Source organism: Aplysia californica, unplaced genomic scaffold, assembly GCF_000002075.1.
Source record: "Aplysia californica isolate F4 #8 unplaced genomic scaffold, AplCal3.0 scaffold00055, whole genome shotgun sequence".
Lineage (NCBI taxonomy): Eukaryota > Metazoa > Mollusca > Gastropoda > Aplysiida > Aplysiidae > Aplysia > Aplysia californica.
Window position 1 is genome coordinate 803,578 of NW_004797325.1, and position 27,047 is coordinate 830,624.

General features: G+C 39.5%; 1 protein-coding gene across 2 annotated transcripts in view; it reads left to right on the plus strand.

The window, feature by feature from the left end:
* Positions 1-26,385, plus strand: part of LOC101863571 (SUN domain-containing protein 1) — a 32,960-nt gene extending 6,575 nt beyond the window's left edge. The window contains exons 2-22 of one of the 2 annotated variants that reach the window (XM_035968380.1): positions 999-1,018; positions 6,124-6,258; positions 7,587-7,619; positions 8,019-8,199; positions 8,655-8,784; positions 9,250-9,633; positions 10,753-10,779; positions 11,629-11,778; positions 13,605-13,761; positions 15,507-15,574; positions 16,142-16,266; positions 17,375-17,632; positions 18,202-18,288; positions 18,496-18,539; positions 19,388-19,586; positions 20,580-20,753; positions 21,429-21,513; positions 22,450-22,565; positions 24,093-24,260; positions 24,525-24,617; positions 26,122-26,385. In XM_035968380.1, coding sequence (XP_035824273.1) covers positions 1,008-1,018; positions 6,124-6,258; positions 7,587-7,619; positions 8,019-8,199; positions 8,655-8,784; positions 9,250-9,633; positions 10,753-10,779; positions 11,629-11,778; positions 13,605-13,761; positions 15,507-15,574; positions 16,142-16,266; positions 17,375-17,632; positions 18,202-18,288; positions 18,496-18,539; positions 19,388-19,586; positions 20,580-20,753; positions 21,429-21,513; positions 22,450-22,565; positions 24,093-24,260; positions 24,525-24,617; positions 26,122-26,229 — 2,733 coding nt within the window. In that variant the 5' untranslated portion in view covers positions 999-1,007 and the 3' untranslated portion in view covers positions 26,230-26,385. The remainder of the gene's footprint in view (positions 1-998; positions 1,019-6,123; positions 6,259-7,586; positions 7,620-8,018; positions 8,200-8,654; positions 8,785-9,249; positions 9,634-10,752; positions 10,780-11,628; positions 11,779-13,604; positions 13,762-15,506; positions 15,575-16,141; positions 16,267-17,374; positions 17,633-18,201; positions 18,289-18,495; positions 18,540-19,387; positions 19,587-20,579; positions 20,754-21,428; positions 21,514-22,449; positions 22,566-24,092; positions 24,261-24,524; positions 24,618-26,121) is intronic. The other variant, XM_035968379.1, reaches the window with a different exon arrangement.
* The last annotated feature ends 662 nt before the right edge of the window (positions 26,386-27,047 follow it).

Genomic DNA, 27,047 nt, shown 5'->3' on the forward strand with positions numbered 1-27,047 from the left:
CCAGACCTCCTCCTCTTCCCTTTATTCAGTGGCACTATAGCTTTCAATGCTTTGCAAAAGGGGAAAACTTTAAAGTTGTCTGCTTCACTGCTGGTGACAGGAGATTGTTCTTTGTAATGTGGGTTGGTGTAGGCAATGGTTGGTCTTATTTCTTTCCTGTTTCTCTTTAAGTTCCATTGTTTTGCTTTTCTATATAATATATTATATATAATATCAATGTGTTGACATGCTTCCATTTAATCTACAAACTAAATTGAGATTTCTTTCCTACGATGTTTACGGGAATATTTGTACTGTACATTTGGTTAATATTGTGACTTATTGATATTCATAAGGTTAAAAAAGACAAAGCTTAAATTTGTAGCCATGCCATTATATCATTTCCAAAAAAAGGCTCAGGTAATTTCAAAATAGCTTCTTGGCTGGGTCTTCCGTTCCATTTATGATCTTAGCCTTCTGGGGATGTACAGTGCTAGAACCTATGAAGCACATACTGCTAGCTTTTACACAGTTCAACCCTTTACCTACAGAGAGTGAACAAAGAGTAGAAACATCCTTGAATAATTTCCTAAGTGGGTTGGGTTTTTTTGTTTGTTTGGGAATAACACAGTAATAGAGGCATAGTTGTGTCATTTCAAAGGCTGTGTAATTGGCTCAGTGGTTAAAAAGGAAGCTATTATAAAGAAAAAAGACTGAGACGATAACCCAAACGAATATCATGCATCTGCTTGATCAAAGTAAAGAGGTTTGTATAGATGTTATTTCATCTTTAGAGGGGTTACTGCTCCAGCTGATGTGCAGTGGGCTTGCCTGTCAGTGGAAGTGGGAGAGAGGGAGACAAGAAGGTAAAGACAGGGCAGTTTGACTTTGAACTTTTTGTCAGTATACTGAAGGTTTTGAGCTGAACGTCTTGTATTGCGAGTTCTGTGTTCACCATTATCATCATTCTAGTCATCACAAAATCTAGGTGTAGTTTAAAGCATTGTGTATTTTTCCAGCTCACAAAGATGCTGAGGGGGTAAGAAAGTGCTTGAGTTGTCACTCAGATACGTTTGACCACTAACTGTTGTGCATAAACTTGAATGTACATTCTTTGCAAAATTTCCCTCCCCGCGGTTGTCTGTGTGAGCGCCGGAAAACGCCTTCATGCAATAAATCTCAGATGTTTGGTAGGCTGAATTGACTGAAATTTTTTTGTTTTTTTCTTGTGGCCAGCCTTCAGTTTATTCACTCGGTGAGCATTGGCTTTTCTTGATCAGTTGCTGCTGCAATGAGTTGGTTTTTGTTTTCCTGTTTTGTTCCTGTTGTTGATGTTTCTGGTAGCCCTCAAGTGGTTGATGGTACAGAGTGTCTTGTGTGGCCCTGTGTTGCCTCGGACTGGCTTCTCTAGGTGTGGTCGGGGCACTGGGACACTTCCTTTTGTGTGTCCCTTTTCCACTTCCTTTTGTGTGTCCCTTGCTTAGACTAGTGAGTGCAATGCCCACCTGAAGTTTAGTCTAAGGTCCCAGCTCTCAGATAACTAAACTACTTTGTTGTTTACTTTCCTCCACCTCCTCCCCCTCCCCAACCCCTCCTCTGTCCTTCTCTCTTTCTGTCTTTCTATCTCTTCCTCTTTCTCATCATTTCTCTCTTTCTCTTTCTTTTTTTTTCTGCCACTGTGTAAATATTAACCAGGGTCTACTAATGGGACTGATCTCTTTCAAAAGGCCAATGTGACTTTATGTTTTCTACTCTCATATTTTGAAACATGATTGACATGAGTCTCTTTCTCTGGTCAGCCATTTCAAAGGTCGTATCTCACTTTTTCGTTACTGTAGCAGGGACAAAATGTTCACTTGAGCATGTTAGCAGTAAAATCATAATGCTAAATCAGTGAGAGGCTTGGACGGAAGAGGCCTGGGTCAGGGGAATTACATATGTGCTCATGAGGGCTTGATGAATGGTGGAGGAGAGCGCACTTCTACTGACAGGGTCAAATTTCCCCTGATGCGGTATTAAAAACATGTTTCTTTGTTGTTTTCTTTGAAAATTTAATTTTCCATCTTTCTTCCATTAAAGGGCATATGATTTTGTGTGCACTTTGTCATTTTATTCTTTCAACCGAGTACGAAAGTGAGGGTCTGAATTTTTAAAGGTAAAGCACTTACATGTGCTGGGGGGGAAAAACCATTTTCAATAAAAGTGCTGTTAGCTCGTTTGCTCTTTCATAAACTTCAATTTCAAATTATTTTGTTCCCATTAAAATTCTGTATGAATAGATAGTAGTAAGAGGTGTAGCCTACATGTTTGTACCTGTCCACAAAACATCATGACTAGTGTAAGATTGAAAACGATAATCTCTCATTACAGCGAAAGTGAAAAAGAGAGTAAGTAAATTTCCGTGGACTAACTCATTTGGTTTTGAGAATTTTCTTTTGCTATATTTGGCATGAGCCTCCTAACTGAAGCTTCAGAAGTTTGTTAAAAATTTGCTCTTGGTTTTTCGCTTGCTAAACTCTTGACCCTGCATCTTTCACCTGCTGGTTTCTCTTTCCACCATGAGACATGGGTCATGATCACAGAACACAGTGCTGACCCCCTACTGCATTCTGCCTGACACATACTCTTCCGGTGCCTGTTTTATATTACTATATTAGTACTGTGCTTTATAGTTCGTTTTTACTTGGAGACTTTATTCATGTCCTTTATTAAATCTTGCTCATAAATGAAAAGAAAGGGTATTTTTTGGCCTATTGTTGTATTTTATAGGATGTACCCATTTCTTTGACCATATTTTTACATGATTAGAGATTTTTTAAGTTTTAGGTTGAATTTCGTCCCAATCAATCCCCCCCCCCCCCATACCTCATGGCGGCCTTGTTTCCCTCCTTTTTTTTTAAAGATAATTTTTCCCTGTATGAATAGTTAAAGCTAGATCTGCTTTGGCTAACTTTAGGTAACTTCTCTATGGAAGGCATAAAGATTTAAGTGACAATACTTTAATTTTAATGATTAATCACGTTGACTGACACTCTTAAAACGCAGGCTTTTTCACGCTTCGTTTTTCCTGTATTTGTCCTGGTTTGACATATTGTCTGGCAGGACTTTAGTTTCTCTTTTGAGCTTTACTACTAACAAGTCGACCCACTGAATGCCCGCTTTGTTGACCCTTTGACCCTTGCTGTCTCCACTGGCCATTGGTCTCCAGACAACATGCACAATAATGAATGAAATGATATTGGATGCAAGGATATTGAATGCAACACTAGTTTAGGATGAATAATCTCGGGGGGACTGCATGGCATCTGGCAAATGTATGAGTGAGTGGGGGGTTTGAGTTGTTTCGTTGTACAGTCGCGCAATGGTTTTTAGAATTGTATTTTACAGTCATGATTTTATTCACACAAACACACACTTACTAACCAGTTATCCAAGTAAGTAAACACACGCTTACATGGACGTACACACATAGATGCACGCGCGCACATGCATATACACACACACACATGAATACATACTGTTTTTTGTTGTTGTCACATGTATGCGTTAACTCTCACATGTAGACACACACTCTCTCTCTCTCTCTCTCTCTCTCTCTCTCTCTCTCTCTCTCTCTCTCTCTCTCTCTCTCTCTCTCTCTCTCTCTCTCTCTCTCTCTCTCTCTTTCTTTTCTCTCTCTCTCTCTCTCTCTCTCTCTCTCTCTCTCTTTCTTTTCTTTTTCTCTCTCACACACAAAGCATGATACTTCATGAGAGACACAGAGGATAACGGAATGCCAATCAGACTGTGAGAGGAAAGCCGGACATCAACAAAAATTGAAGCATTTGGACCAACCTCTTCTGTGGTTGATGTATACAGTGACCAACCTCTTCTGTGGTTGATGCATACAGTGACCAACCTCTTCTGTGGTTGATGCATACAGTGACCAACCTCTTCTGTGGTTGATGCATACAGTGACCAGCCTTTGTCATCAGCACCATATATATGCCATGGAATTTCTTTCTTTTTTTTCTTCTCCTTAGTAGTGACCACCTAGTTACTTAACGAAAATACTGTTGACTGACGATTGCTGTTGTCCCCGTCGGAACTATTTTCTTCCTTTCAGTTAGTTACCTATTTTTACTAGTTTTTTTTTATCTCTTCATTTTTTTAGTTAGGATTCCTTCTTAGCACTGTTGACTGATCTTTTTTCTATGAGCCAGTGAGTCTGGTAAACTGTAGTGCTTTATTGTATAACTTTGTTATTTGCTCTTTATTTATGATTGAAAATCAAAGTTACATTGTGGCTGTTTGCCCAATTAAGTTTTTGAATATTTTATTTATGTATACTCATTCATTAATGATGTCCATGGTGAGCTCTCCTGAGAGTTATGAGTGTTTTAAAAAACAACAGCTTTAGCACCCTACCAGACACATATGTCTTATTTAAGCTTTGGAGTTCAAGTGTGTTGTCCAGCCAATAGAGGGTTACTCCTCCTGCTGATATGTAGTGTGTTTATTATTTTTTAAACAGAGTAGAAACATGTTATAAATAGGTATGTGAACAGCTCTTGTACTAGATGAACTAGATTAAGTTCTGTGCTGAAGGGGAAGGGCGGTGATTGGCCACTGTGAAGTGCGTCAAGTGTATGATTCAGTGGGACTGAGTAGATTAGGGGAGAGGCCCATGCAGCGTAGGCAGACATACAAAACAACTGAATGTTTCAGCAGCTCTGCCTAAAGGTTTGACAGAAATGTAAGTTAAGCTTAGAAAATACTATTTCTTTGTTATTTCTATCTGCTTGGCTCTTACTGCAGAATTTCAGAATGTTGTCTTACTACACAAAAATTTTATTTTTTTGTAACAATTTTAAAAGAAGGAATATTGTGTAATATCTGGAGCATAACTGTCATATCACTTTTTCACTGCAAATGCTTACACATAGTAAAAAAAAATTTTTAATGCATGTGAAAAATATCACTTGAGTTCCTTCTGTATCATACTACTTTGACTTGCCAACACTTGTACTGTACTTATTATAATATATTGTACACAGTGTCGTATGATATGGGAGTGTAACATATATGAGACAGAAGCATGCAAGCTGCCCTGCTGATTATATCAAGGGATGTCTGCCCTGGTCATGTACAGTATCATCTCTAACCTTCCACTGACAACAGTGCTGTTACATTCCCTCCTTCCTTTCGTGTTGTTCTGACAATGTGTCCGATATTTGCTAATAGTACCTCTTTCCTGTGACTACCGAGGGTGGCGTCTCCGTTTCCTACCCCTATATGAAGTGCATGCTGGTCTTGCTTCTATCTAACTTTGCGTACATGGCCTCTGTGGGGGCTCCTGTATGGAACCACTTCCCTAAAACTTGGAAATAATTGCGATATTTTCCCTTGTGTAATGCTGAAGAATGCCCATTAGGTCTCGATCAGGTCATAGAATAAGGTTCTTGTTTCAGGTAAAGAGTTTAAAAAGTTGCAAATATGATAACAATTTGGATGTGTTCATTCATGCCTTGATTTTACCCAGAGTATTTGTACAATGTGAAAACGTGTTCCCAAAACAGCAAAATGTCAACCCTAATTTCTTCTCCACTCAGAACATTACACAATTACTTAGATGTGAGCTAAAAAATTCACCATATTTTGACCATACACCATATGTACTTGTTTTTTTAGTTATTGTGATATTTTAAAAATGTATGTGTGTTTCTTTGGTGAAAGTGAACTCCATAAAACGAAAATTAGTCCTTTATTCATAATAAAAAAATAATATGTTAGTATTTTATTTTTTAGCAGTAAGACACAGAAGTTGTGATAAAGAAGGTTATTATTTTAGTTTCATAAAGTGACGTTATCGTTGCTTTTTCTCATAATTTCATCAAGTCTGTACTGTTACTGTGTGTAGCATTTTGTTGGTATTGGGTAAACATGTATACGCTTGATTTATGCTCAGATTAGTATGTCGTGTACAGCTATATCCCCCTATCCCGCCAGAATTTTTTTCTTGAGTTATTAGGCCTTGTTTAGAGAGGTTTGTATTTGAAAAGCAAAGACTGTGAAATTCTTTGAGTCACAAGTTGTGTCATTGTTTAGCGTTCTTTCTTTATAGTATACTGATTGTTTGCTGTTGTTTTCTTTCCCAACACTCAGAATTTCTCCGTCTCCCAGCAGTCACCAAGGGACACCATCTAGACTCAGTTCACAGGACGAGCGATTGAGGACATCTTTCTCGGAGATTGGTGGCCTCAGCTTTGAGGAAGTCACCCGTGACGAGATAGATGACATGTAAGTGGATTTGTGGCTTGGTGTGTTTGCCCGTATGTATGTAAGTTTGTATGAGTGTGCCTGTGAGTGTGTGTAAGTGTGTCTATGTGCTTTTTGCTCAGAGTGTATACCTAGTGTGTGAACAGGAGATTTTCTATTATTTTCTTTCTTACCCATGCATGAACTACAATGGCTAAGGCTAGTTTCAATAATATGAGCCCAATCCTGAAAAATAGAAACATCTCAATGAACACCAAAATGAAAGTCCTGAAATGCTATGTTTGGTCAACCCTTCTATATGGCTGTGAATGCTGGACAATCACTAAAGACAGTGAAAATAAAATAGAAGCAACAGAAATGTGGTTTCTTAGGAGACTGCTAAGAGTATCACGGAAGGAAAAGAAATCAAATGAGGTAGTGCTTGATGAAGCCCACGTGGGACGCTCAATGTTAAAAACAATCAGGAAATGACAAATGCAGTTTTTGGGACACCTGAATAGACATAAGGGTTTTGAACATCTAGCTCTCACTGGCAAAATTGAGGGCAAGCGAGGCAGGGGTAGGCCCAGAACAACATACTTAGGGAACCTAAAGAAATGGGTAACAGGAAAAGATCAGGGAAACGTAGCTTTTTTGAGAGCATCCGAGCAAAGGAATGAATGGAAAACCATGATCGCCGATGTCTGTCGCAGATCTGGCACTGGATGATGATGACCCATGCATAGCCGAAAGGGCCAACATAATTTAGGAGGGGAATACAAACAAATATGTGCTATTATTCTTATTATGTTTCTTCAAACCAAACATGTTTTTAGGTCTGAGATTTCTCTCCTATATGGTTAATGAATTTGAGAAATTCTTTTGGTTGGTATAATTTTTTTTGTTTTAATGGTAGGAAAGTAGAAATTTAGTGTGGGAGATCAACTTTTCCTACAATGAGAGTGTGAAGGATTCTTTTAAAGTGTTTATAGTAGGGTATATGTTCGTAAGAAGAGAAAGTGATTGAATTCAGATGTCACCTATTCTGAAAACATTGTCTTTGTGTCAATTGTACATTGTTTTCTTTAGTCTTACCAAAACGATAATGTGGGATAGAGCATACATAACATTCAAAATGTTTCTGTTTCTTAATGATTCTTATGTTTGGTTTGAAATCATGATGAGTAAAAAACTATTTTTTGACTGTGTTAACTTAAATTATAATTGCAGTGTAATGAGATGATTTTATTTATCTATAACATTTTCCACAACAGCAGTTTTGTAATACAGAAGAATAACCAGGATATACATGGATGAATTTTTTAAAATTATTCATTTATTTTTTTTACTTTCCTGTCTGGTTTCCTCAGATTACCAAAGACAGAGTACACATATGCAAGAACGTAAGTCAGTACATTCACTTGTGTATGTGTTCTACCTACTATACCGTATTTTGTGCCTGGTTTCAGTGTTACTATCAGTTGCTTTAGAGAAACTAAACCTTGTGGACTCCTTTCAGTTTGCTTTGTCTTAAGTTTTTTCAAGAACTATATATTACTTCTTCTAGTATATGAAGGAGAAAAAATAAAATACTTTGACCTTCTCAGATGATTTTATTTTTATTGCATTGAATCAGTAATTTGTTTCCTTGGAATTTTTGTTGCTCTTATTGTTTTTGCATGGGTCTGACACCTTACTAGAAACAAGTAATCAGGTTTTTTTATTGTCAGCTCTGTTTAGTTGATAATTTTCTTTTGCATCCTCTCTCTGTGCCCCTCTCCCCACGTGTTTTTGCATTCTAGAGCTTCGTACAGTCCCAAGTTCCTAAGACAAAAGCGCTACAGAAGTCCCAATATGTCACGGAGGAGAGTTCATGGTGCTCTTCCCTCCTTCATCAGTGATGACGAGGATGACTTTGAAGAAGATATGGACAATGAGGCAGTCATGACATCAAATGTTAGGCTTGTTCTGCCTGATGATCAGGTAATTTATGCTCTGAACTTTTAAGAAGGTGGTTCCTCTATAAGCTGTTCCCTGTTCACTTTTTTCCTTTCCTTTCATTTTCTTTCCTTTCCCTTCCTTTTCCTTTCTTTCCCTTCGTTTCCTCTCCTCTCTTTTCATCTCCTTTACTCTCCTTTCATTTCTTCTTATTTCCTTTTTTCTCCTTTCCTTTCTTTCCTTTCCTTTTCTTCCCTTCCATTCCCTTTCCTTTATTTTCTGGTCTTCATGATTACTTTCCTTTTCTCCCTTTTCTTTTCCTTTCCTTTTCTTTACCTTACCTTCCTTTGTGTTATTTTACTTTTCTTTTCTGTGCTTTATTTTCTTTTTCTTTTCTTGTTTATTTGTAACTTTTATTTGTTTTACCACTCTTTTTTTTTTACTTGTAGTTGCTTTACCATAAGTGTTTACTTAAGACTGCTTATTTTGACCTTCTCCAGATCTCTCGCGGCAGCTCGTCAGACTACACTGACTCGTTGGGCGTTCCGCAGCATCGTGGGAGAGCCCGAGGCAGGAGTCTGGCCTTCACCTCTACACCCATCACACCGCATGATGATCACCACATCTCCAGTGAGTGTTGGCATACATGAATGAGTAATAACTATTCTGTTATCGTGTGTCTGTGTTTGCGTAAAAGATTATCAGCATTGTGACAGTTAAGCTTGTTGGAATCAAACATTGATGTCTTTGATCCTGTGAATGTGGGTACCTGATGTGGAAAGATTGAGATTGAATGATGTGACTGTTGTCATGGGAAAGTTGATGGAGAAAAGGGGCTTATGTAGTTTCTGAGGTGATTTATTTTTTCTAGCTAAGAGACAGATCTAGTGATTTGGCTTACGTTTCATTTTTTAGTCCTCAGTGTTTTAAAAAAATATTTTTCTCTTCAATGCAAACAAGTGTAAGAAAGAGTCAGAGATTGAGAGTTACAATGTATTATCTCTATAATCATCTTTTGTCTTTGTCAGTTTCTGAGAGAATAATTTTTAAACTGATAAAATTCTTTCATTCTGCTCTCCGCTTCCCTCCCTCCAGCTCATGACCACTACTATGATGGAATGCTCCTCCGGTCTGGTAGCCATGTGCATGGTGCCGAGAGATATCATGGCGGTGGTGGCGTTGTTCTCTCGCGTCGCAGTGAGGGGAACTTAGCGCCACTAAGTCAGGCAGCTCTTATATCTGATGAGGAGATGTCAAAGGCATCTATGGCACGTCGTCGCAGCGGGCGCAATACAACTACGGTCACCACCATCACAACCACAACTACCACAGAGGAGGAGGAGGAGGCAGAACGTGCCAAGAAGAAGTTGTTGATGGAGGAAGAGGATAGTGAACGTAAACTCAGACTTGATGAATCTCAAACAGAAAAACTGCAATACCTCAGTGGCCGGGATCAGTACAGGCTGAAACATCTTGACGGTAAACCTATTGTTATTCATGCCTTGACACATTGACTTTCAGCCTTCGATTCAGTGTCATAAAGGGAAGTTAAAATGATGACCTCTATTTTATTGTTCTTGTTAGTGGTCAAGTGATATGGTGATTTTTGTCCCTTTTTCCAATGTCTGGTATTTTGTTGTTGTTTTACTTATAGGTCCTGTGGTCGAGTGTTTTTTTTTCTTTCTCTTTGGCCAATGTAATGAGGGATGGGTACAGCTTCCCTTCAGTTGATGGGTAGTAGGTCAGAGAGTGGTTTTTTTTTTCAGTTTTAATGAGAGTTTCATGGCGCTTGCAACATAATAAAGGCATGTAAGTGCCTAAGACTAGAGATATTATAAGAGAGTAGCAAAAACAAAAAAGGAGGAGTGATAAGGAGGATAGATGTTTGATAGGAAAGAAGCAAATCACACCAGAGCAGCCACCAACCACCCATTTCAGAAAGTGTCTGGCAACTGCTGGTAATGAACAGTATGGTGTGAAGCGTATGATGTCAGAACAAAAACTTTAGGGGGAGAGAGTATAGGTAAACATCTCATTGAATATAGTATGTTGTAGCTTATGTTGTCTAATGTGCAGCATAACATGTTAATCAAACTACCCACCCACCCATTTTAAAATCTAAATGTTTGAATGTGTGTGTGTGCTTTCAAAATGAATTTCACGTTAATTGATGGCTTAGACTACATCACCACAGATTTATTTAGTTGTTCCCTCAGAGCATAATGCCACTACATATGTGAAGCGAGCTGACAAAATGAGTTACTTCTCAGATTCAAGCCTTAAGGAAAAAAATATATCACGCTTTTAGGTTCAGTTTTTACAGTTTATAAGTGTGAAATAATAAAAGACAGGTTATAGTTAAAGAATATGGCATCAATAGAAAATCGACAAATTTTACCCTAAAGGCGATTTTTTGCCAATATATCCTCTTGAAGATTCCGAGATATAACTCATTTTGTCTGCACGCCTCACATATGCACTTTGCGTTTGGAGATTAACTGTTTTGGGTTGATTATTTGGATGCTTTGGGATACATTAGTTCCTGATCAGAGATGTTTGATGTTGATCTTTCTGTTTCTATTTTTGTATTGTAACCAGGTCTGGATTACGACGACGATATTTCAGGTAATTAAACCAAATTTATTGCTTATCATAGTTTTACGTTAGTGTTACAGCCATTCAGTCTGTGTGAGTCTGTTGTCTTACTGTTTAAATTATCTGTTGGTTCTATTTTCCCTTATAGTTCTGCATAGCTTCCTTGTTCCATCTGTGAGGGTTCTTAATGTACCAAAGATAAAGTCACTGATGAGCAGGTTGAGGTTAGAATTGTAAAATTAATGTTCTGTAAATTAATCTTCAGGCCACCGGTTTTTTTTTCTTCTTCAAGATGACCTTAACAGAGTAAGAAAAGTTATAGTTATTATTTATATATATACATGAATGAATTAACTCAGTTTTTAAAATATGAGTTGTGGAATTTCTGTCCTATAGGATTCAGTGATATGAAACTGTTATTTACAAGCTACTTATCTAAATGTTGTCAATTTTGCATTCTGACATCTGTGGTGTACTGGTTAGGCTCTTGCTTTCAAGAAATGTTGTTTGATTCCCAAGTAGGGAGGGTATTTTCATTAGTATCAATTTTTCTAAGATGTATCGTACACAGTTCGTGCTATCGTCACAGTCATGGTAAAAGCTATCCAGCTCTAAGAGGGTTCAATTGTGTTTGTGCGATTCACATATTTACACCAAAAAACCCCCCAAACAATTTCTGTGGGTGGTTGGCGGATGCTCTGGTGTGGTTTGCTCCCGCTTTCATATCGAACATCTATCGTCGTTATCTCTCCTCCTTCTTTTTTGTTTTTGTTACTCTCTTGTAACATCTCTAATCTTTGGCACTTATATGACTTTATTGTGTTGCAAGTGCCGTAAAACTGTTACGAAAACTAAAGCCAATTTCTTTTGGAACTTCAGATGTTGACGGACATGACGTCCTGGATTCCCACTTCTCCACACAACACACCACAGACTATATCAGCACAAAGAGGAAGAGGTGGTCTGTGTTCACTTTCTTCACCACCATCATCACCACCATTGTCACAACTGTCACTACCACTATCTCAGGTGAGTTGAAAAGAGATTGTCCCTGTTCACCTTTTTCACCATCACTGTTTCCACAATCACTACTACCACTTCAAGAAGACAGGTGTCCGTGGTGTAGTGGTTAAACACTTCCCTGTTGCATGCAGGAGACCTGCGTTTGATTAGAATATGTTACAGAATATCTTGGTCTGTTGAGATGCATTTCTCTCAGCACAGTTGGCCCTGACAGGCAGGGTCACAGGCCTGCCTCCAAAATGATCTTCATTGTGTCAAAAGGGTCCTAAAAACACCTACCTAAAAAGAAATATGTTTTTTAGAAACGTCAAGAAGTGACCACCATTGTCACCAAAGTCACAACCATTATCTCAGGTGAGATGAGAAAAGATTGCCTTTGCTCACCTTATTTATCAGCATGGTCAAAACAGTCCCTACCAAAGTGGCTGGGAAGTGCATACAATATGTGCACATTTTCTTTTGTCATAGTAAGTCACAGATGATGAATTGTCTGGGAAATCATATACTCATGGAGTAAATTCCAAATTTGTTCAAGCCTAAGGCCTGGAAACTGAATGATGCTTAAAAAATCTGATAATGCCTAAAAATAAAGTGCAGTCAAGACAATTTGTAGTCGTGTCCTTAACGGTAATAGACATTTATTTTTATATTATTGTGCCTTTTTCACCAATCGTATAATCTTTCATGGTGCTACTGACTGAAGTGTCTTTATGCCATTCCCAAAGGGGGGACACTAACATGTTTTTATGTACAGTAGAATTGTGAATGGGCTGATTCATCAATGTCATGCTCATAATTGTGCCTGAACTGAAAGAGGGAACTGCTCCTTTTTGTTTCCTAATCCTAACTATCGTCATTTTTCCTTTACTTCTGTATGTTTGTCACACTCTTGTGACCCGCTATTTCCGGGATGCCTTAATAGTCAAAGCTGACTTTGTGCTGTTGAAGCTAGAGAGGTGAGCAGAGTAAGCCTGATTCCCTGTATGGATTTCTTTGTTGACATCCACTCGTTGGCGCTCATATGACCTTATGCAGTTGCGAGCGCCGTAAAAGCTCTACTAAAACTAATACACTTTTGCCTGGTATGACATGCTGAGAAATGAACGGAACAATTCACTTTTATTCACACCTGGCTACATGATTGCTGAACGTGTCCTTGGTATAAACAAACAGATTCGTTTTATAACCATTTGGTCACATACTTAATATCAATAGCTTTGCATCAAAGGAGATGTGTGATAGTATATTGGTAAATATCCCCACGCTTCACTCGGGAAACCATGGTTCAATTCCCTGCACAGAAGGGTTTTTTTTCCCCCCTTGATATTGAGAGGGATTATTGAGACAGGAGAAACAGAGACACGGAGGCTGATTGAAAAGGGTGGATCAGAAAGAGCGGGAGAAAGAGAAACTGTTTTAAAGATGTAATACAATAAAGACCAAAACAAATCATTTTATACAGTCTACAATCTCTTCAGTATCAATCAAATGTTCTGTTTGTAGAAAGGGGATTGAACTAGTATATTTAATACACAATGTGTTCTAAATGACAAATGAGGCCATCTTTTGGAATCACATACTCCATTGTGTTTATTCTTAGACTCTGGAAGCTTATCTATTTAACCATCTGCATAATATTCTGACAGTGCATCTATCCTGTGCCATCTCCTCTAGTGGTTAGAGGGCACCATTGATGGGTAATACTTCTTTACTTTCTCTCTGTTGTTCCTGTCTGTCACTATTTTTCTTTCCCTGCACTAAGTGACTGTTATTGAGTCATTATGCTTTTTTACTCTAGAACTCAAACCACCACCTCTGATCCTTGTCCTCAGAAAACAGCAGCAACGTGGTCAAGTCTGTTGCATCAGCCGTGGCGGCCCCAGTTGTGATCCCTGCACGGTGGACACTGCATGCCCTCGCGTCCTCATGCTCGTGGTTGGTGAAGAAGTCGGCAGCTCTCCTTCTTCTGGACATAGAGATGAAACAAAGGTAGTGTTTATTTACCTTATGTGAATGTTGCGGGCTGTAAGGTTGATAAGAAGTTTTGTTGTTCTGCTAAATGGATGTATGTGTGCAATAACTGTAAAAATTGCTGTGGCCAGTTGAAAAAAAATGTTGACTGGCATCAGTTTGAAGAAGTCTTTCTTTATGAAGTTCCTGATGCAACAGAAGAACTCATCTCTTCTCTGATATTAGTAACACTGCATGTGTGTTTGTCTCTTTTTTTACTTATTGGAGAAACTGTGCAAGGAATCGTGTGAGTTGAGCATATGAGCACCATCATTTGTGCAGAGTGTGGAAAGAAGTTTTTAACTATTGTTCTGCATCTGTGCTGAGATGCGATTCTTATCAGCAACCGTTTACGTTGGACATTCCGGGCAGGCCGCCGGGGTCACTCAGCGTGTACTGTTGGTGTACAGCGATTGTGCCTGGAAATGTGTGTTTTCGCCATGAATTCCATTTTAGTGTGTTAATTGATGATGAAAATAACCCTCTGTCTTTTATAGGTTTCTATTTATAAAGTGTTACGAACTCATGAATAACCCCCTATCATAAGCTGATAAGACATTATGAGTAGTTACGCCCATTCGAAAAACCTTTTTAGACACTCTTGTTGTTATGAATGAGCTGGGGTTCGAAAGGGGATAATATAGGTCAATTCCCGAATGTTTTACACTCAAATTATTCTTTTTACCTGCACCATGATATTCAAAATTATCAAACAAGCTTATTTTTTTATCAGGTAGTATCATTTCATACAAAATCAAGCTCATTTGAAAGATTTTGTATAGAAAAATGGAATTCTTGTTTCCTGACTATCCTTTCGAGCTCCTCGTGTCTAAGTGGGTCAATTTGGTCTTTAATTTTATTGGATGAACATCGAGAGCTACCAACTTGGCGTGTTTTGAATGAGACGTATGCCTCGGTTACGAACCAACGCAAGCGGTTCTAGAAGAAGGCCACAAACACACACAAACTCAAGCAGACTGACGCGCACACTCTTGACCTGCGTGAATGCAGATCCGACGCGGGACCCGAATTGAACGGGAGATGATGCACGGCAGGCATGCGCTGAACAGGGGCCAGACTGACGCGGGACCGGAATGAAGATGAAGTGTTGAAATAGACTTATCGGGCGACATAAACCCGGCTCCCACAGGATGAGGGTTGATAAAATTGATAATGGTCTTTGGTAGCCTCTGCTTGAAGATGCTCCCAGTGTCGTCTCAGCTTTGTTTCTCAGCGTCTCTATGTGGTACATGGTCATGGATGTTTTCCTGCATTTCTCTTCATTTCCAGCAGGTGATTAGTGAGTACTCTGGTGTGGGTGCTATTTCTGCTTTATTTCAGACATCACCCATTATACAGTAAAGATGAGGCTCATTGACATTGCATGTAGAAGACAGGAGCTGGATTCCTCATGGGGAAGTTTGCTTTTTCTACTGGGATGCTGTATCTTATTGCCTGGATTGGCTCTAAAAGGCAGGATCAAAACAGCGTGCCTCTTAAATGATCTAAATCATGTTGATGGAGGCTTTATGTGTGTACAATGATGAATCATGCTTTATTTCAAAGTTTAAATTGTCATGTTGTCTTAATGCATTCTTGACAAAATGTAACTTTTATTTTTATCACTCTTCATAGCTGCCCTTCAGCAGCATCCGGGTCATCTCGTGTCCACCCAGTGCACCACCTTTATTCACTGTATATATGCGTGTGTGTTCTGTCCACAGGAGAAGACGTGGCTGCTGCTGTTGTCTTCTGCCGTTTTTGCTGCTGTTGCCACTCTTGTTGCTGGGAGGTAAGATGGAATGCAGTGGAGTGGGTATATCAGTCATTTTGTAGGGGTTGTTGAAAGGAAGAACAAGAAAAGTTTTTCTTTATTTTGATCTCCATATCGACTGCAAAGTGTAATACAGGGTGCCCATTGAGGGATCGTGTCGGAATGGGGCAGTTTGCTAGCGTTTGTTTTCAGGCAACGAGCAGGGCGATCGACCCGCCCGACCCCATCTGCAATGGGCACCCAGTATAAGACTCTGTCATGCATCACTTTTCAAAGTGGCGAATGACAGAGTTTTACATTGAGCAGTCAATATGAAGGTTTGTACTTTTCAAGTTTTGGAGAACCAATTTATACAAAAAGTCCAAGTTTTGTTTAATGTATGTTATGAAAATAAAATGTTTACTGCTGTCATAATTATTTAAGCATAGAAAAGTGTTAGTATATGGAAATTTAAGAAACTGTGCTTAGTATATCTTTTACAGAAGTATTTAAATATATTTTTTGCCCTTTTTTGACAGCAGTGAAACAGATGCAGAGATAGAGTAAAAAGATTATGATCGATCATGTTGTCCTTTCTTCCCTTAGGTTATTATGGCAAAACCATGCAGCAAGATGCCACTGTGTACTGGTCCCGATCTCGCACGGTGTTTGCCGAGTCCTGGAACTCTCTGTGGATAACCTCAAAGTCCGAGAACATCCCTGTCTACCAGGTGAGATAGGAAGCGGGTTGGATTATGGGGGGGTGGGATGGTTGTGTGTGTGTTAATATGTATGTGGGTTGGGTTTTTTTGGTGTTTGATTGTATTAAGTTGTTCAAATACAACTTATGCTCGTTGTAATTATAAAAATCCAATAATGCTTATAAATGTGGCTTTCCATTGATCTTTTATTCTGTGCTGGTCAGTTATTGGTTCATTCATATGACAGGCTAACAGTAACGACAGTGAATGGACTCTGGCGGCCCGTCCACAGTGTCAAGGGCAAATATATAATTTATGGCAACACATTTGGTTAATGAGAGATTTGTGTGGCCATCTTGGACAGGTTTGAAAAAACTTTTTGATTTTATAATAGAGTGGCTGCGGTCATGTTGGACAGGTTATCATTTTTTACAGTGCCATTATATATATATATATAGATAAAAATACAAGGGGAGAAATGGAAAGTAGCTGTTTGCACAGGTGGTTGTTTTACACAGGTGGCAGTCTGAGAAGGTTAAACTATATTTTAGTTCGATAAAATATAGCCTTATTGGAGTGATTTAGAATGTCATTTTTGGTTTGCGTTACCCACAATCCAACTCAAAACTATGGTAAAGTTGAAACATTAATGCAATTTTAGCAGCTACATAAAGTAAGTCATATATATTGTTGGTATAATCCAGCACATGACCACTTCTTGTTAGCCTCTTTAACGCCAGATGACCACTTCTTGTCTTTCATGTTGGCACTGAGTTGAGTATGAAAAGTCATGCAAAATGTCTTTAAAATGAGTTTTAAATTCCACTTCCTTTTTGCATACTTGTGTTTCCTTTTTGATGAAGATGTCTTTCGAGTACCGTATCTGTTATATTCCATGATTGGATATATTGCTCTCCATGGATAATATTTCTGCTGTTCTTCTTTTTTCGTTCAAGATTAAAACGAACCAAGCGTCTGTCTTCAACTAGGCCTAAGTAAACATATATACAGGAGAGAAATATTCTGATCTGAAAACATAATAATTATAATAATGAAAATTTATATTGCTCCTAATCCCTAGAAGGCTCTAAGCTTTGTACAATGCTGAATTATCACTCATGTCTGTGTGTGTGGACAGCCCCCGGCTCCAGTCCCTGTGGCGGTCACCGAGCCCCCAGCTCCTCCTCCCGAGCCTGTGGTTGTGGCCCCTCAGGTGGACATGGATGCTCTGTACCAGTACATTCAGAACACAGTGGTCCACGTGACCTCCGCCAACAAGGATGATCGACCAGTCGGTCTGACGGAGGACCAAGTACGAGCCATTGTTCTGGCGATGCTCCGACCTGAAGTTGATGGTGTCAAAGACGGGGTTGGTGAAAATCTGGCATCTTTGCAGGTAAGTTAGAGCATTTCTTTCGTAAATCTAAATTCTTTTTTCTGTTGTGTTATTGGTTTTGCATTTCACCTTGCTTCACCTCGTAAATGATTTAAATTCTATGAAAAGAGTTAAAGGTGTTTGTAACACTTCGAAGTGTTTGTCCATAAAAAGATAGACATCTCAGGTAAAAACACCTAGGAAATTGAGCTGTTTTTAGGGGCAAAGCAGAGGATTAAAATTGACTTGGAGTGCTTTTCAAATTTTGTTCTTCTTGCTATCTGGTGAATAAGATACATAGAAGTCATATAACACATTAACAGGGTGGGGAATTACTATTAATGTTTGTGCATATGATCAGGTCTTATAGATGCTTATACAACAATCCCTCCTCCCCCCCCCCCCCCCATGGTAAATAATAGTTTTTCAGTACACCTAAGGTGCATTATGATGAGTTTGGAAATTAATAATTATAGCGCTCAAGTAAAGGGCAGGTAGAAATTACCTTAAGAAAATTAAGCAATGTATTTGTGAAAAAGATAATAAAAAAGCTGAATATAACACAAGAGAAAATGATGATGCATTCCCAGGGACTGCTGCGTGAGGATATTTCTAAGCTGGAGGCGAAACTCTCAGCTGTTCAACAAGAGATTCAAGTGACCTCAGAAGCACATCAGGTATATTTTTCTCTAATCATCATCATAATCATCCTTCATCTCCCCTTTTTATGCCCTCATCATTGTGATCATGTCTATTTTGGAGATTTATATATTATATATTGTATTTAAGGCATGTTACGTGTATTTAAAACATCACCGTCATTGACGTCAACATCTTTTTCATCTTTAGCGAGAGGTTCAGCCATTTACTATGATTCTTTTCAGGCCATGACTGACAACTTTGATCAGACAAGGATGTCATTTGAAGGGTGAGTGGATGGTTAGCGAGTGCTCTGGTGTGGCTTATTCTATCTTTCCTATCAAACATCTGTCATCCTGATCCCTCCTTCTTTTATTTGTATGTTCCTGTCTAGTAACATCTCTAATCTTTTGCCCTTATTTAACCTACTTGTGTTGCAAGTGCCCTAAAACTCTGACTGAAAATACTAAAACTTGATGGGTGAGTGGGCTGGCTGTGCTCGATCTCTTGTAGGCTAGGATCAGGGTTCACTAGCTGTGTGGTTTGTAATGATGCCTGAAGTGTTTACGGTTTACTTGTGATATTAAATTCTTTTACTCTCACAAAGCTTCCTTAACCCTTTTGTGCACAGAAGGCACACCTCAGTCTGTCTCCTGTAACATTATTTTAGGAGATGTTCAGATGAGGTCAGGTGCATTGGACGTTTAGGCTCATGGGTGCAGGGATCAAAGGTTAATATTAATTGTTGCTCTTTAATCGCTGGGTAGTGCTGATAACATTAAAATTAAAAGTGGAATGAAGACTTGGTTAATTTATAACTTCAGATACAAATATTTGTTGGATAGGCCTTCTGTTAGTGTAAAAAGTTCATTGTGTTCTTGATCCTTGAAGTGAGTTGTTTGTATCGTCTTTTGTACAGCTGTCAGTATAGAAATGCTCTGACAGTCCTGGCAAAATGTGCTTATTATCCTGCTGATTGTCTGAATACTTGTCAGTAAATTGTCGCCGAAATTCTATTTTGTCCAAAGTATACTAGACTATTGAGCACACTTTGGACAAAATAGTTTTGAGGCGAGGAAATGTTAGTATTGTTTTAATGTGGACTTTTTCCCCTCCTCCACCGGGCGGCTCTCTCAGCTCCGTGGAGGATCAGAGGACTCAGTGGCAGGCCTCCGTGGCAGCTCTTGAGGGAAAACTGGCAAGTCTTCAGGGCCAGATGGATGGGCTGACCTCTCAGAACGCAGCCTTGTCGGCCATGTTGGGCAAGTGCTGTCAGAACAACAGTGTAGTGACCACGGACTCTGTCAGGGCACATGTTCTGGCTGTCATGTCTCAGGTGAGTGGTAGACTCGGCTAATTGTGCTTTCATTGTACAGTTTTATTATTAATTCTGGTGGTGCCGACCTTTTGATCATTGTTTAAAAGAAGCCACACTCTCTTCATCCCTAAAATATAAAAGAAGCAGGCGTTCAATATTCTTAAAAAATAGTGGTGCTGGATTCCCTTGAATTTGAATAAACATTTATGAAATTGTAATTTTCGATCACTACGCTGTATGTATGTATCATTATAGAATACCCCAGAATTGAACTATTGCTTTTCAATTCCACTTTTAAAAATGTGAGCATCTGCTCTTCAGATTTTAGTTCAAAGCTGCACGGATAAATGCAAGTCAAGTATTTGTCTGTGACACAGCGTATGGGGGGGGGGGGGGGGGGGTCTATGGTCATTGAACAGCACACAATAAATCTAACTCAAAAACAGGGAGTTGCATGGTGGCCACCAACAAATTGTCTGGATTGTCTAGATTTATGGTATTGTGTATTATTCATGCATTTGTGTATTTACGTATACCAATGTAAAACAAATTCCCAAGGGGATCAAATATGTCAGATTGCTTAAATTTCTATTTTTGTTTGGTAAATATATTCCAAAGAAGTGACAGCTAGACTGGTCAATTAGTTGTGACTGAAGTTGGTGGTCGAAAGCAAAATATGATGGTCTAAGCCCTAAGCTCTAGGTTGTCATGAACAGCTCGTTGATATGTTGAATATTGTTAATTTCATGACTTTTTCTGTGGAAAATTGTTATTGATCTCCTGGTATTATAAGTCAAAAGAAGTTCCTCCTTTTCTTTGTGGTAGTGAGAGGGTGCTTCAGGTAGGTTCTCTTTTTTTACAACAGCTCATTTTCTTTTGTCCATCTGTTTTTCTTGTTCTTAGCACTGAATGATAGTCAAGATAAGCACTTTTTAAAAACTTGAAATATACTTCCTTTTTTATTCTTGCACTCTGATTCTAAAACTAACATTAATAATTTTTCTATACTAGATGGGCTCGGACGATGAGGACAGACAACATCTTGCAGGTCTCATGTCTTGGCTGAACGGTCAATATGTGGAGAAATCTGAACTTGACCACAGACTGTCGGCTGTCTCAGCCGAAATAATGGAGAGCCTGCGAGTTCTTTTGGCTGACCGAGGGGAACATCAGGCTTCTGAAGTGGTGGGTAGGGAGGTCAGAGTTGGCAATCTCTTTCTCTCTCTCTCTCTCTCTCTCTCTCTCTCTCTCTCTCTCTCTCTCTCTCTCTCTCTCTCTCTCTCTCTCTCTCTCTCTCTCTCTCTCTCTCCCTCTCCCTCCCCCTCCCCCTCCCCCTCCTCCTCCATGCTTTGACTAGGTGTAGTGTTATGTTATATTATACCTATCGCATTATTCTACAGAAGGTCTCGAAACAGTTTAAAATAAGACATAGTTTAATATTATATAAGAGTATGTCATGTTGTTTTGATATGGGAATATCTAATATTATGAACAATAGAACTTCTATTAATTAGAGCAGGAAGTATAATTCCTGAAATATAATGTACCAGAAGAGATATGTTATTACAATCAACTCCATTAGTTTGTCCTTAGCCTTTCAGGCGGAATTAGATCTCAAAACTGTGACGGAACCTCCCCTCAAGGAAACAACAAAAAACACAAAAACATGTGATTTTAACACTTTTCAGGAACTGTCAAGAATATTTTTCTCTTTGAAGAGGAAATTTACTGTTATAGAAAATCCCCCAACAGAAAGAAAAGAAGAAGCAAGTTACAGTAGGTCTACTGGTTGTGTGGTACAGTAGGTTATGAGTCCTGACACTCCAGAGTAGCTCTAATGACCTTTTGACCTACTCACAGGCTGTCAAGTCCATCATCGACGAAGCCTTGATCCAGTTCAGCGCCGACCGCATCGGGATGCCTGACTTTGCACTGGAGTCTGCCGGTAAGGTTTGATTAACCTGCAGCACAACTGCTGGTTTGGTTTTCTTTTGTGAAAACCAAACAAATAGGAGTCCAACCATCTACTAGATATAATGCAAGTCAAAAATCTTGGAAGGCAGAGATGTTGACTCAGTTCTTAGGATAATGCAGGAAGAAGAAGAAAGAAAAGAAGGTGAAGATCACTCCACAGCAAATATCACATGTGTGCATATGAACTTTCATGTCTATGTGTTATTCCATTGTAGACGGATTTTCTCCTACCGCCATTTAACAGTGGGAGTATTTCTTTCTCCTCGACACACTTGTGTGAATGTTCCTCATTAGAAGTGGGGCTCTACAATCATTTTTTCAACGTCTGTGTATGGTTTATAAATTGAAGAGTGGAATAAATCGTGTTTGTTTTGTAAACTTTCGTGTTCAGGGAGAGGTAAAAAAACAACAAAACAGGTCCAATATTTATCATAGCTAGAATTATTTGGGTTGGGTTTTTTTTTTGTGATGAGTGTATCTATACAGATCTATTTCTCATCTTACAATTGCCTGTGTTAGAGCTTTTGTTTTTGTAAGATCAGATTTGTTTTGTCTTCATTAGAATATTTCTTTTGGACTGATATAATCTGTAACTGGCACCACATTCGTTTATTGAAAGATGTCTCTACCATTGAGATCTTTGTTTTGAAATGATGGTTGTATGCTTTAGGAATGGTCATTTTGAAATGATGGCTGGGCGCTATAAGAATGTTTCCTTTGAAGTAATGTTGTAGTGTTATAAGTCTGCAGATGCAGCTTGTAAAAGAGTGGGTATTTTAGTGACATGAGTATGTCACTTCTTGTGTATTTTTGTCTATGATCGCGATATAATCTAGATTTGTCTCTTCCTCATGGGTAGGTCAATTCAGCAATGATAGTGATATGTTTCAAATGTGCTTCCCTGTAGGTGGCAGCATTTTGAGTGTCCGCTGTTCAGAGACCTACTACAGGAAGACGGCGCTTGTCAGTGTGTTTGGGTTCCCTCTGTGGTATACGTCAAACTCCCCCCGGACTGTCATACAGGTATGTCTCCTGTCCACTTGTGGACGCATGCACACACACACACACACACACACTCACAAGTGTGGGCCTAGTTATTTATAGAGTTAACCTGTTCTAATGGCCACCTGTATAAGAGAATCACTTGTACAAACATCCACTTCCTATTCCCCCTTGCTTTTTTTAAAAACGTTATAATGACACTGTTAGGTGTTCACCTGTTTAAGACAACCACTTTTCTCCTGACTATGGGTGGCCTTCTCAGACAATTTTGACTGTTATACTTGTACACGCAGGCAAGCACATCCCATCCCAGACAATGGCACTTGGACACACCCACACACCGATGAACATGTACACTTACAAACGCCCTGACACACACATAATATATTAATTCAGTGGTCTCCGCCTAAACGCACGCTCCGCTCAAACGCACGCTTTCGTCATCTAACGGGTTTTTTACTATATAATTTAGACGTACAAACGCACGGTCACTACCTCTAAACGCACTCTCCGATCCGCGAAACACGCCGACAAGTTAAGCTTGGCAGGGGGAAATTTTCACTACAATCTGCACAGCCTGCATAAGACAAGCCTAGAATTTACTAGAAAACCAGATATTTGGTGAGAGTGCCCCTCACGCTGTACAAAGAGAGTAATGGACTGCATTTACACTACACACCCTACTTTCCACTGACGCATAGGTCTCGATCTAGGGCTGGTCGGTTACATGTTGGGAGGGGGGGGGGGCTGAAATGTTTTTTTGATTGGTCACTGGAAATGTATCTTTGAGAGAAGGTTTCTGACTGGTGTTTGAGTGACTGCGTGTAATGTTTAGTTAAATTTTAAATCTAGGCCTGATGCGCGACACGCGCGAATGCCGTAAAACACTAGACAGGCCTCTATAGGATTTTAAAGATTAGCCAAGTAAGCCTAATCAGCTGTACTCGAAGAACTTATAACGTACTTGTTCAACGAATCACAAAAGAAAATGTTTCTCAGGGATGATCCAACTGCATGAATTTACGGTCGGGGGTGGTCGCTTGGAAAGCCACGTGGCTAGTCCGTCGTCTCTATGACTATGACCAGCAGTTTCTTCTTAGGCTATCTGTTCCCGACGTTTACAGTGCATATTCATTACATTTAGTTTGTATTTCTCTCCCCTCCTCCCCCCCCCCCCCCCCCTCAACACCTTTGTATTCTTAACCCCTGTCGGGGAATCCTTCACAAAACAGTCACATGTGGTCACATTATCTGCCAAAATGACCCCCTCCCTCCAAGGGAGGTCACTAGAGTAATAAGGAATTGAGATGACTGCGTCCCTTCCTCCCCTTGCAAAGGTTCATGTAAACGCACGCTCCGTATAACACATGCTAAGGAGCCCTCCTGAGCACCGTGCGTTTAAGCGGAGACTACTGTACTTGTGCACACATATACACTCACCACTCAAATACAAACTATGCACACACACACACACACACACACACACACACAAAACTGAATGTAAACACATGAATGATGGTAATGACCCGAGTCTCCTTTATGTTTCAGCCCAATGTCCACCCTGGGGAGTGTTGGGCCTTCAAAGGCACGTCAGGGTATCTGGTCATCCAGCTGTCCCACCCCGTGCAGCCCACAGGCTTCACACTGGAGCACATCCCACGCAGTCTCGCCCCCAAGGGAAAAATCGACAGCGCTCCTAAAAATTTTGCAGTCTTTGTAAGAAACTTTTCAGCTTTTTCCCCTGGCCCTCAAGGACATATACAATATTTGGCACATTAGATTTTAAGACAATGATATTGGAAAATAGTTATCCTTGGTAGATATATTATGTCAAAGTTAAACTAATGTTTTGAAGCCCTCATGAGGTTTGATTCAAAATAATTAAAAACACAACTCTGTCTTTTTTTTTTTTTTACCCTCGTTGTCTTTATGTATTTGTCAGTAAGGTTTTTGAACTGACCTCTGAACACTCCTCCTCAGGGCCTGGTTTCTGAGAGTGACACGCAGGGACTCAGCCTCGGTAACTACACCTACCTGGACAATGGGAAGCCCATCCAGTTCTTCTCCATTCAGGTGTGTTTCACACTCACAGCAGATAGACCGTTGAGGGGTAGTACTTTCTCCCACAAAGGAATGCTAGGCTTGGGGGGGGGGGTAATCTGCTTTCTGAACATCACACTTGAAAACAATTTGGATATGTCATATTTATCAGTACTTTTAAATACCCCGCTTGCAGTACATCACATAAATTTAGAGATTGTTAACACGTTACACCCTAAGGGTCTGGACGGGAAGTCCATTGTTAGATCCTAAGCAAGGGGAAGGAACCCACCTCCCGTGAATACTAAACAGATTCCCAAAATCCTGAAAAAATGAAAGTTAAAACGAAAAATAATGTAGTTTCAGAAAAATATAACTTTATATATGCGCAAACTGTTGGAAATGTTCTAACTTTAGTTCAATCGGGGTGTCCGACCCGTCACTCTCACTCCCAGCCTTGCGGTTGGGCCCTAGGTCTAAATTCTAGATTTTCTACATCTGATCAATCGGAATCGCCCCAAACTCTTACTACAACGGTTTCATCAAAATCTTAGTCATCTGATTTGTCATATGCTTGTTTTTGCTCAAATCCATCGTTATTTCCTTTTTCGAACTCAATTGTGTCGCTTTTCAACAAGTCGAGACACTTTCGAACTGTCGGTAACGCGATCTCACTTCGTTCGGCTCTCCAATACTAAAACTACTGGCCCGAAAAATTTCGTTTCGATATTAAACGAAAGAAGAAACTTTTTGCAATAACTATGTAAATCAAAATCACAGCCCCAGAGTCTCGAGTCTCGTCAAGGCGAGACTTCGTTTCTAAAGACGCTAGGTCGGCGAGTCAGGGTGGAGCGCGTAAGGGAATTCGCGGGCGAGTTAGGGTGTAATGTGTAATTGAAAAGCACTGCTTGCACACAGTTCAAGAAAGTCCCATTCGTAGATAAATGCTGTTGTACCACAGGATTGGTTTTGCAGATTGCACTGTGGACCTGAATTTGTTAAAAGTGACCCTTTTGTAGATTGATATGGGATTTTGGTGTTGGTGGCCAAGTGGTTAGGCTCATGGACTTGCAACCGTTAGGACATGGGCCTGACATTGTGGCCTTGGGAAAGGCACTTAACACTAATTTTCCTCATTTCACCCAGGTGGAAACGGTTACAAACAGCGAAAGATCTTGTTAGTTTGTTAGTGTTTGAGAATTTGCAGATTGCTGTGAATGCTTCTTGGTAATTGGAGAATGTTTCTGAGTGTTTTAAAGTCCTAGGGTCTGCTGGGGTAATAATGGTTGTAAAGCACGCAGAGCATGCTGTGGAGCATGGATGTATGCTGTGCAGTTATTATTATTATTATTATTGAATGCAGATGAGATGTGTTTGTGTCTTTTAACCATAAGGACTTGAGATGTCACCTTAGTGTCCTGTAGTATAAATCTATCAAGGGGTGAAACAGTTCGGGCGACTAAGATTTGTGTGCTGATGTCTATAAAAAGAAGGGAGAATAATTGTAACAGCAAGATGTTTTCTACTCTCTTCTCAGAACGGCCACCCTGGGGTGTTCCAGCACGTAGAGCTGCGGGTTCTGGACAACCATGGCAACCAAGAGTACACGTGTGTCTATCGCTTCCGCGTGCACGGGATGCTGTAGGTGGCTACTCGGATGACAGAGTCACACATGAGTTTCCCGGACTGTCATGTGGTGCTACGTACTTATCAGTAGCTCATAGACATATATGTGGTGGAATCAGGCTCTCGTCAAAATGATCAAAGTGAAGTAACTTGCATTTTTCCGCAGGCTTTTGAATTTTTATCAAATTTTTGTTTTTTGGCTCAACAACTTTCATGCACATTAAAGAACTCATTTCTGTGTGGATTTTTCTGAAAAGCGTTGATTAAAGACACAAAAATGAAAATTTTCAGTTACCACGGACTCTTAACTCACTTGCGACTGGGCCCTTTCACCAGCCACAAGCGTTGAAGACTGGTGTTTTGGGGGGTATTTCAATAAATCACCACAACTCTCAGAATTACCCTATTGTAATCATTTTTTGACACAGTAAAGTAACATTCAAGCTTAATCTAATACAAAAAACTAAAGTTGTCTAAGTCTAATACTTTAATTTGTATGATTTTTTAAAAATTGGCATGAATTTGATTTTCGAAAAATTTCCAGAGACGTGACAAGTAGAATGAAATTCACTGCAACAACAAAAATAAAAGTTCAAAGTGTTCTGGTTTGATTTGTATACATGTGCAAGTGTTTGGTGAAAATATAAAAGCTGGTCTGTGCATTGATTCAGACCCATACACTGAATTACATGAGACAGATGTACGGCACGACGTTGTGATTTCGTTGCGCGAAAAACAACACCGGTACTAGTGCTAGATCTAGCCCTAGAACTACGACTCGGGCCGTGTTCGGGTACATATCCAGGATCCTAACTATTAGACACATCATATTCTGAG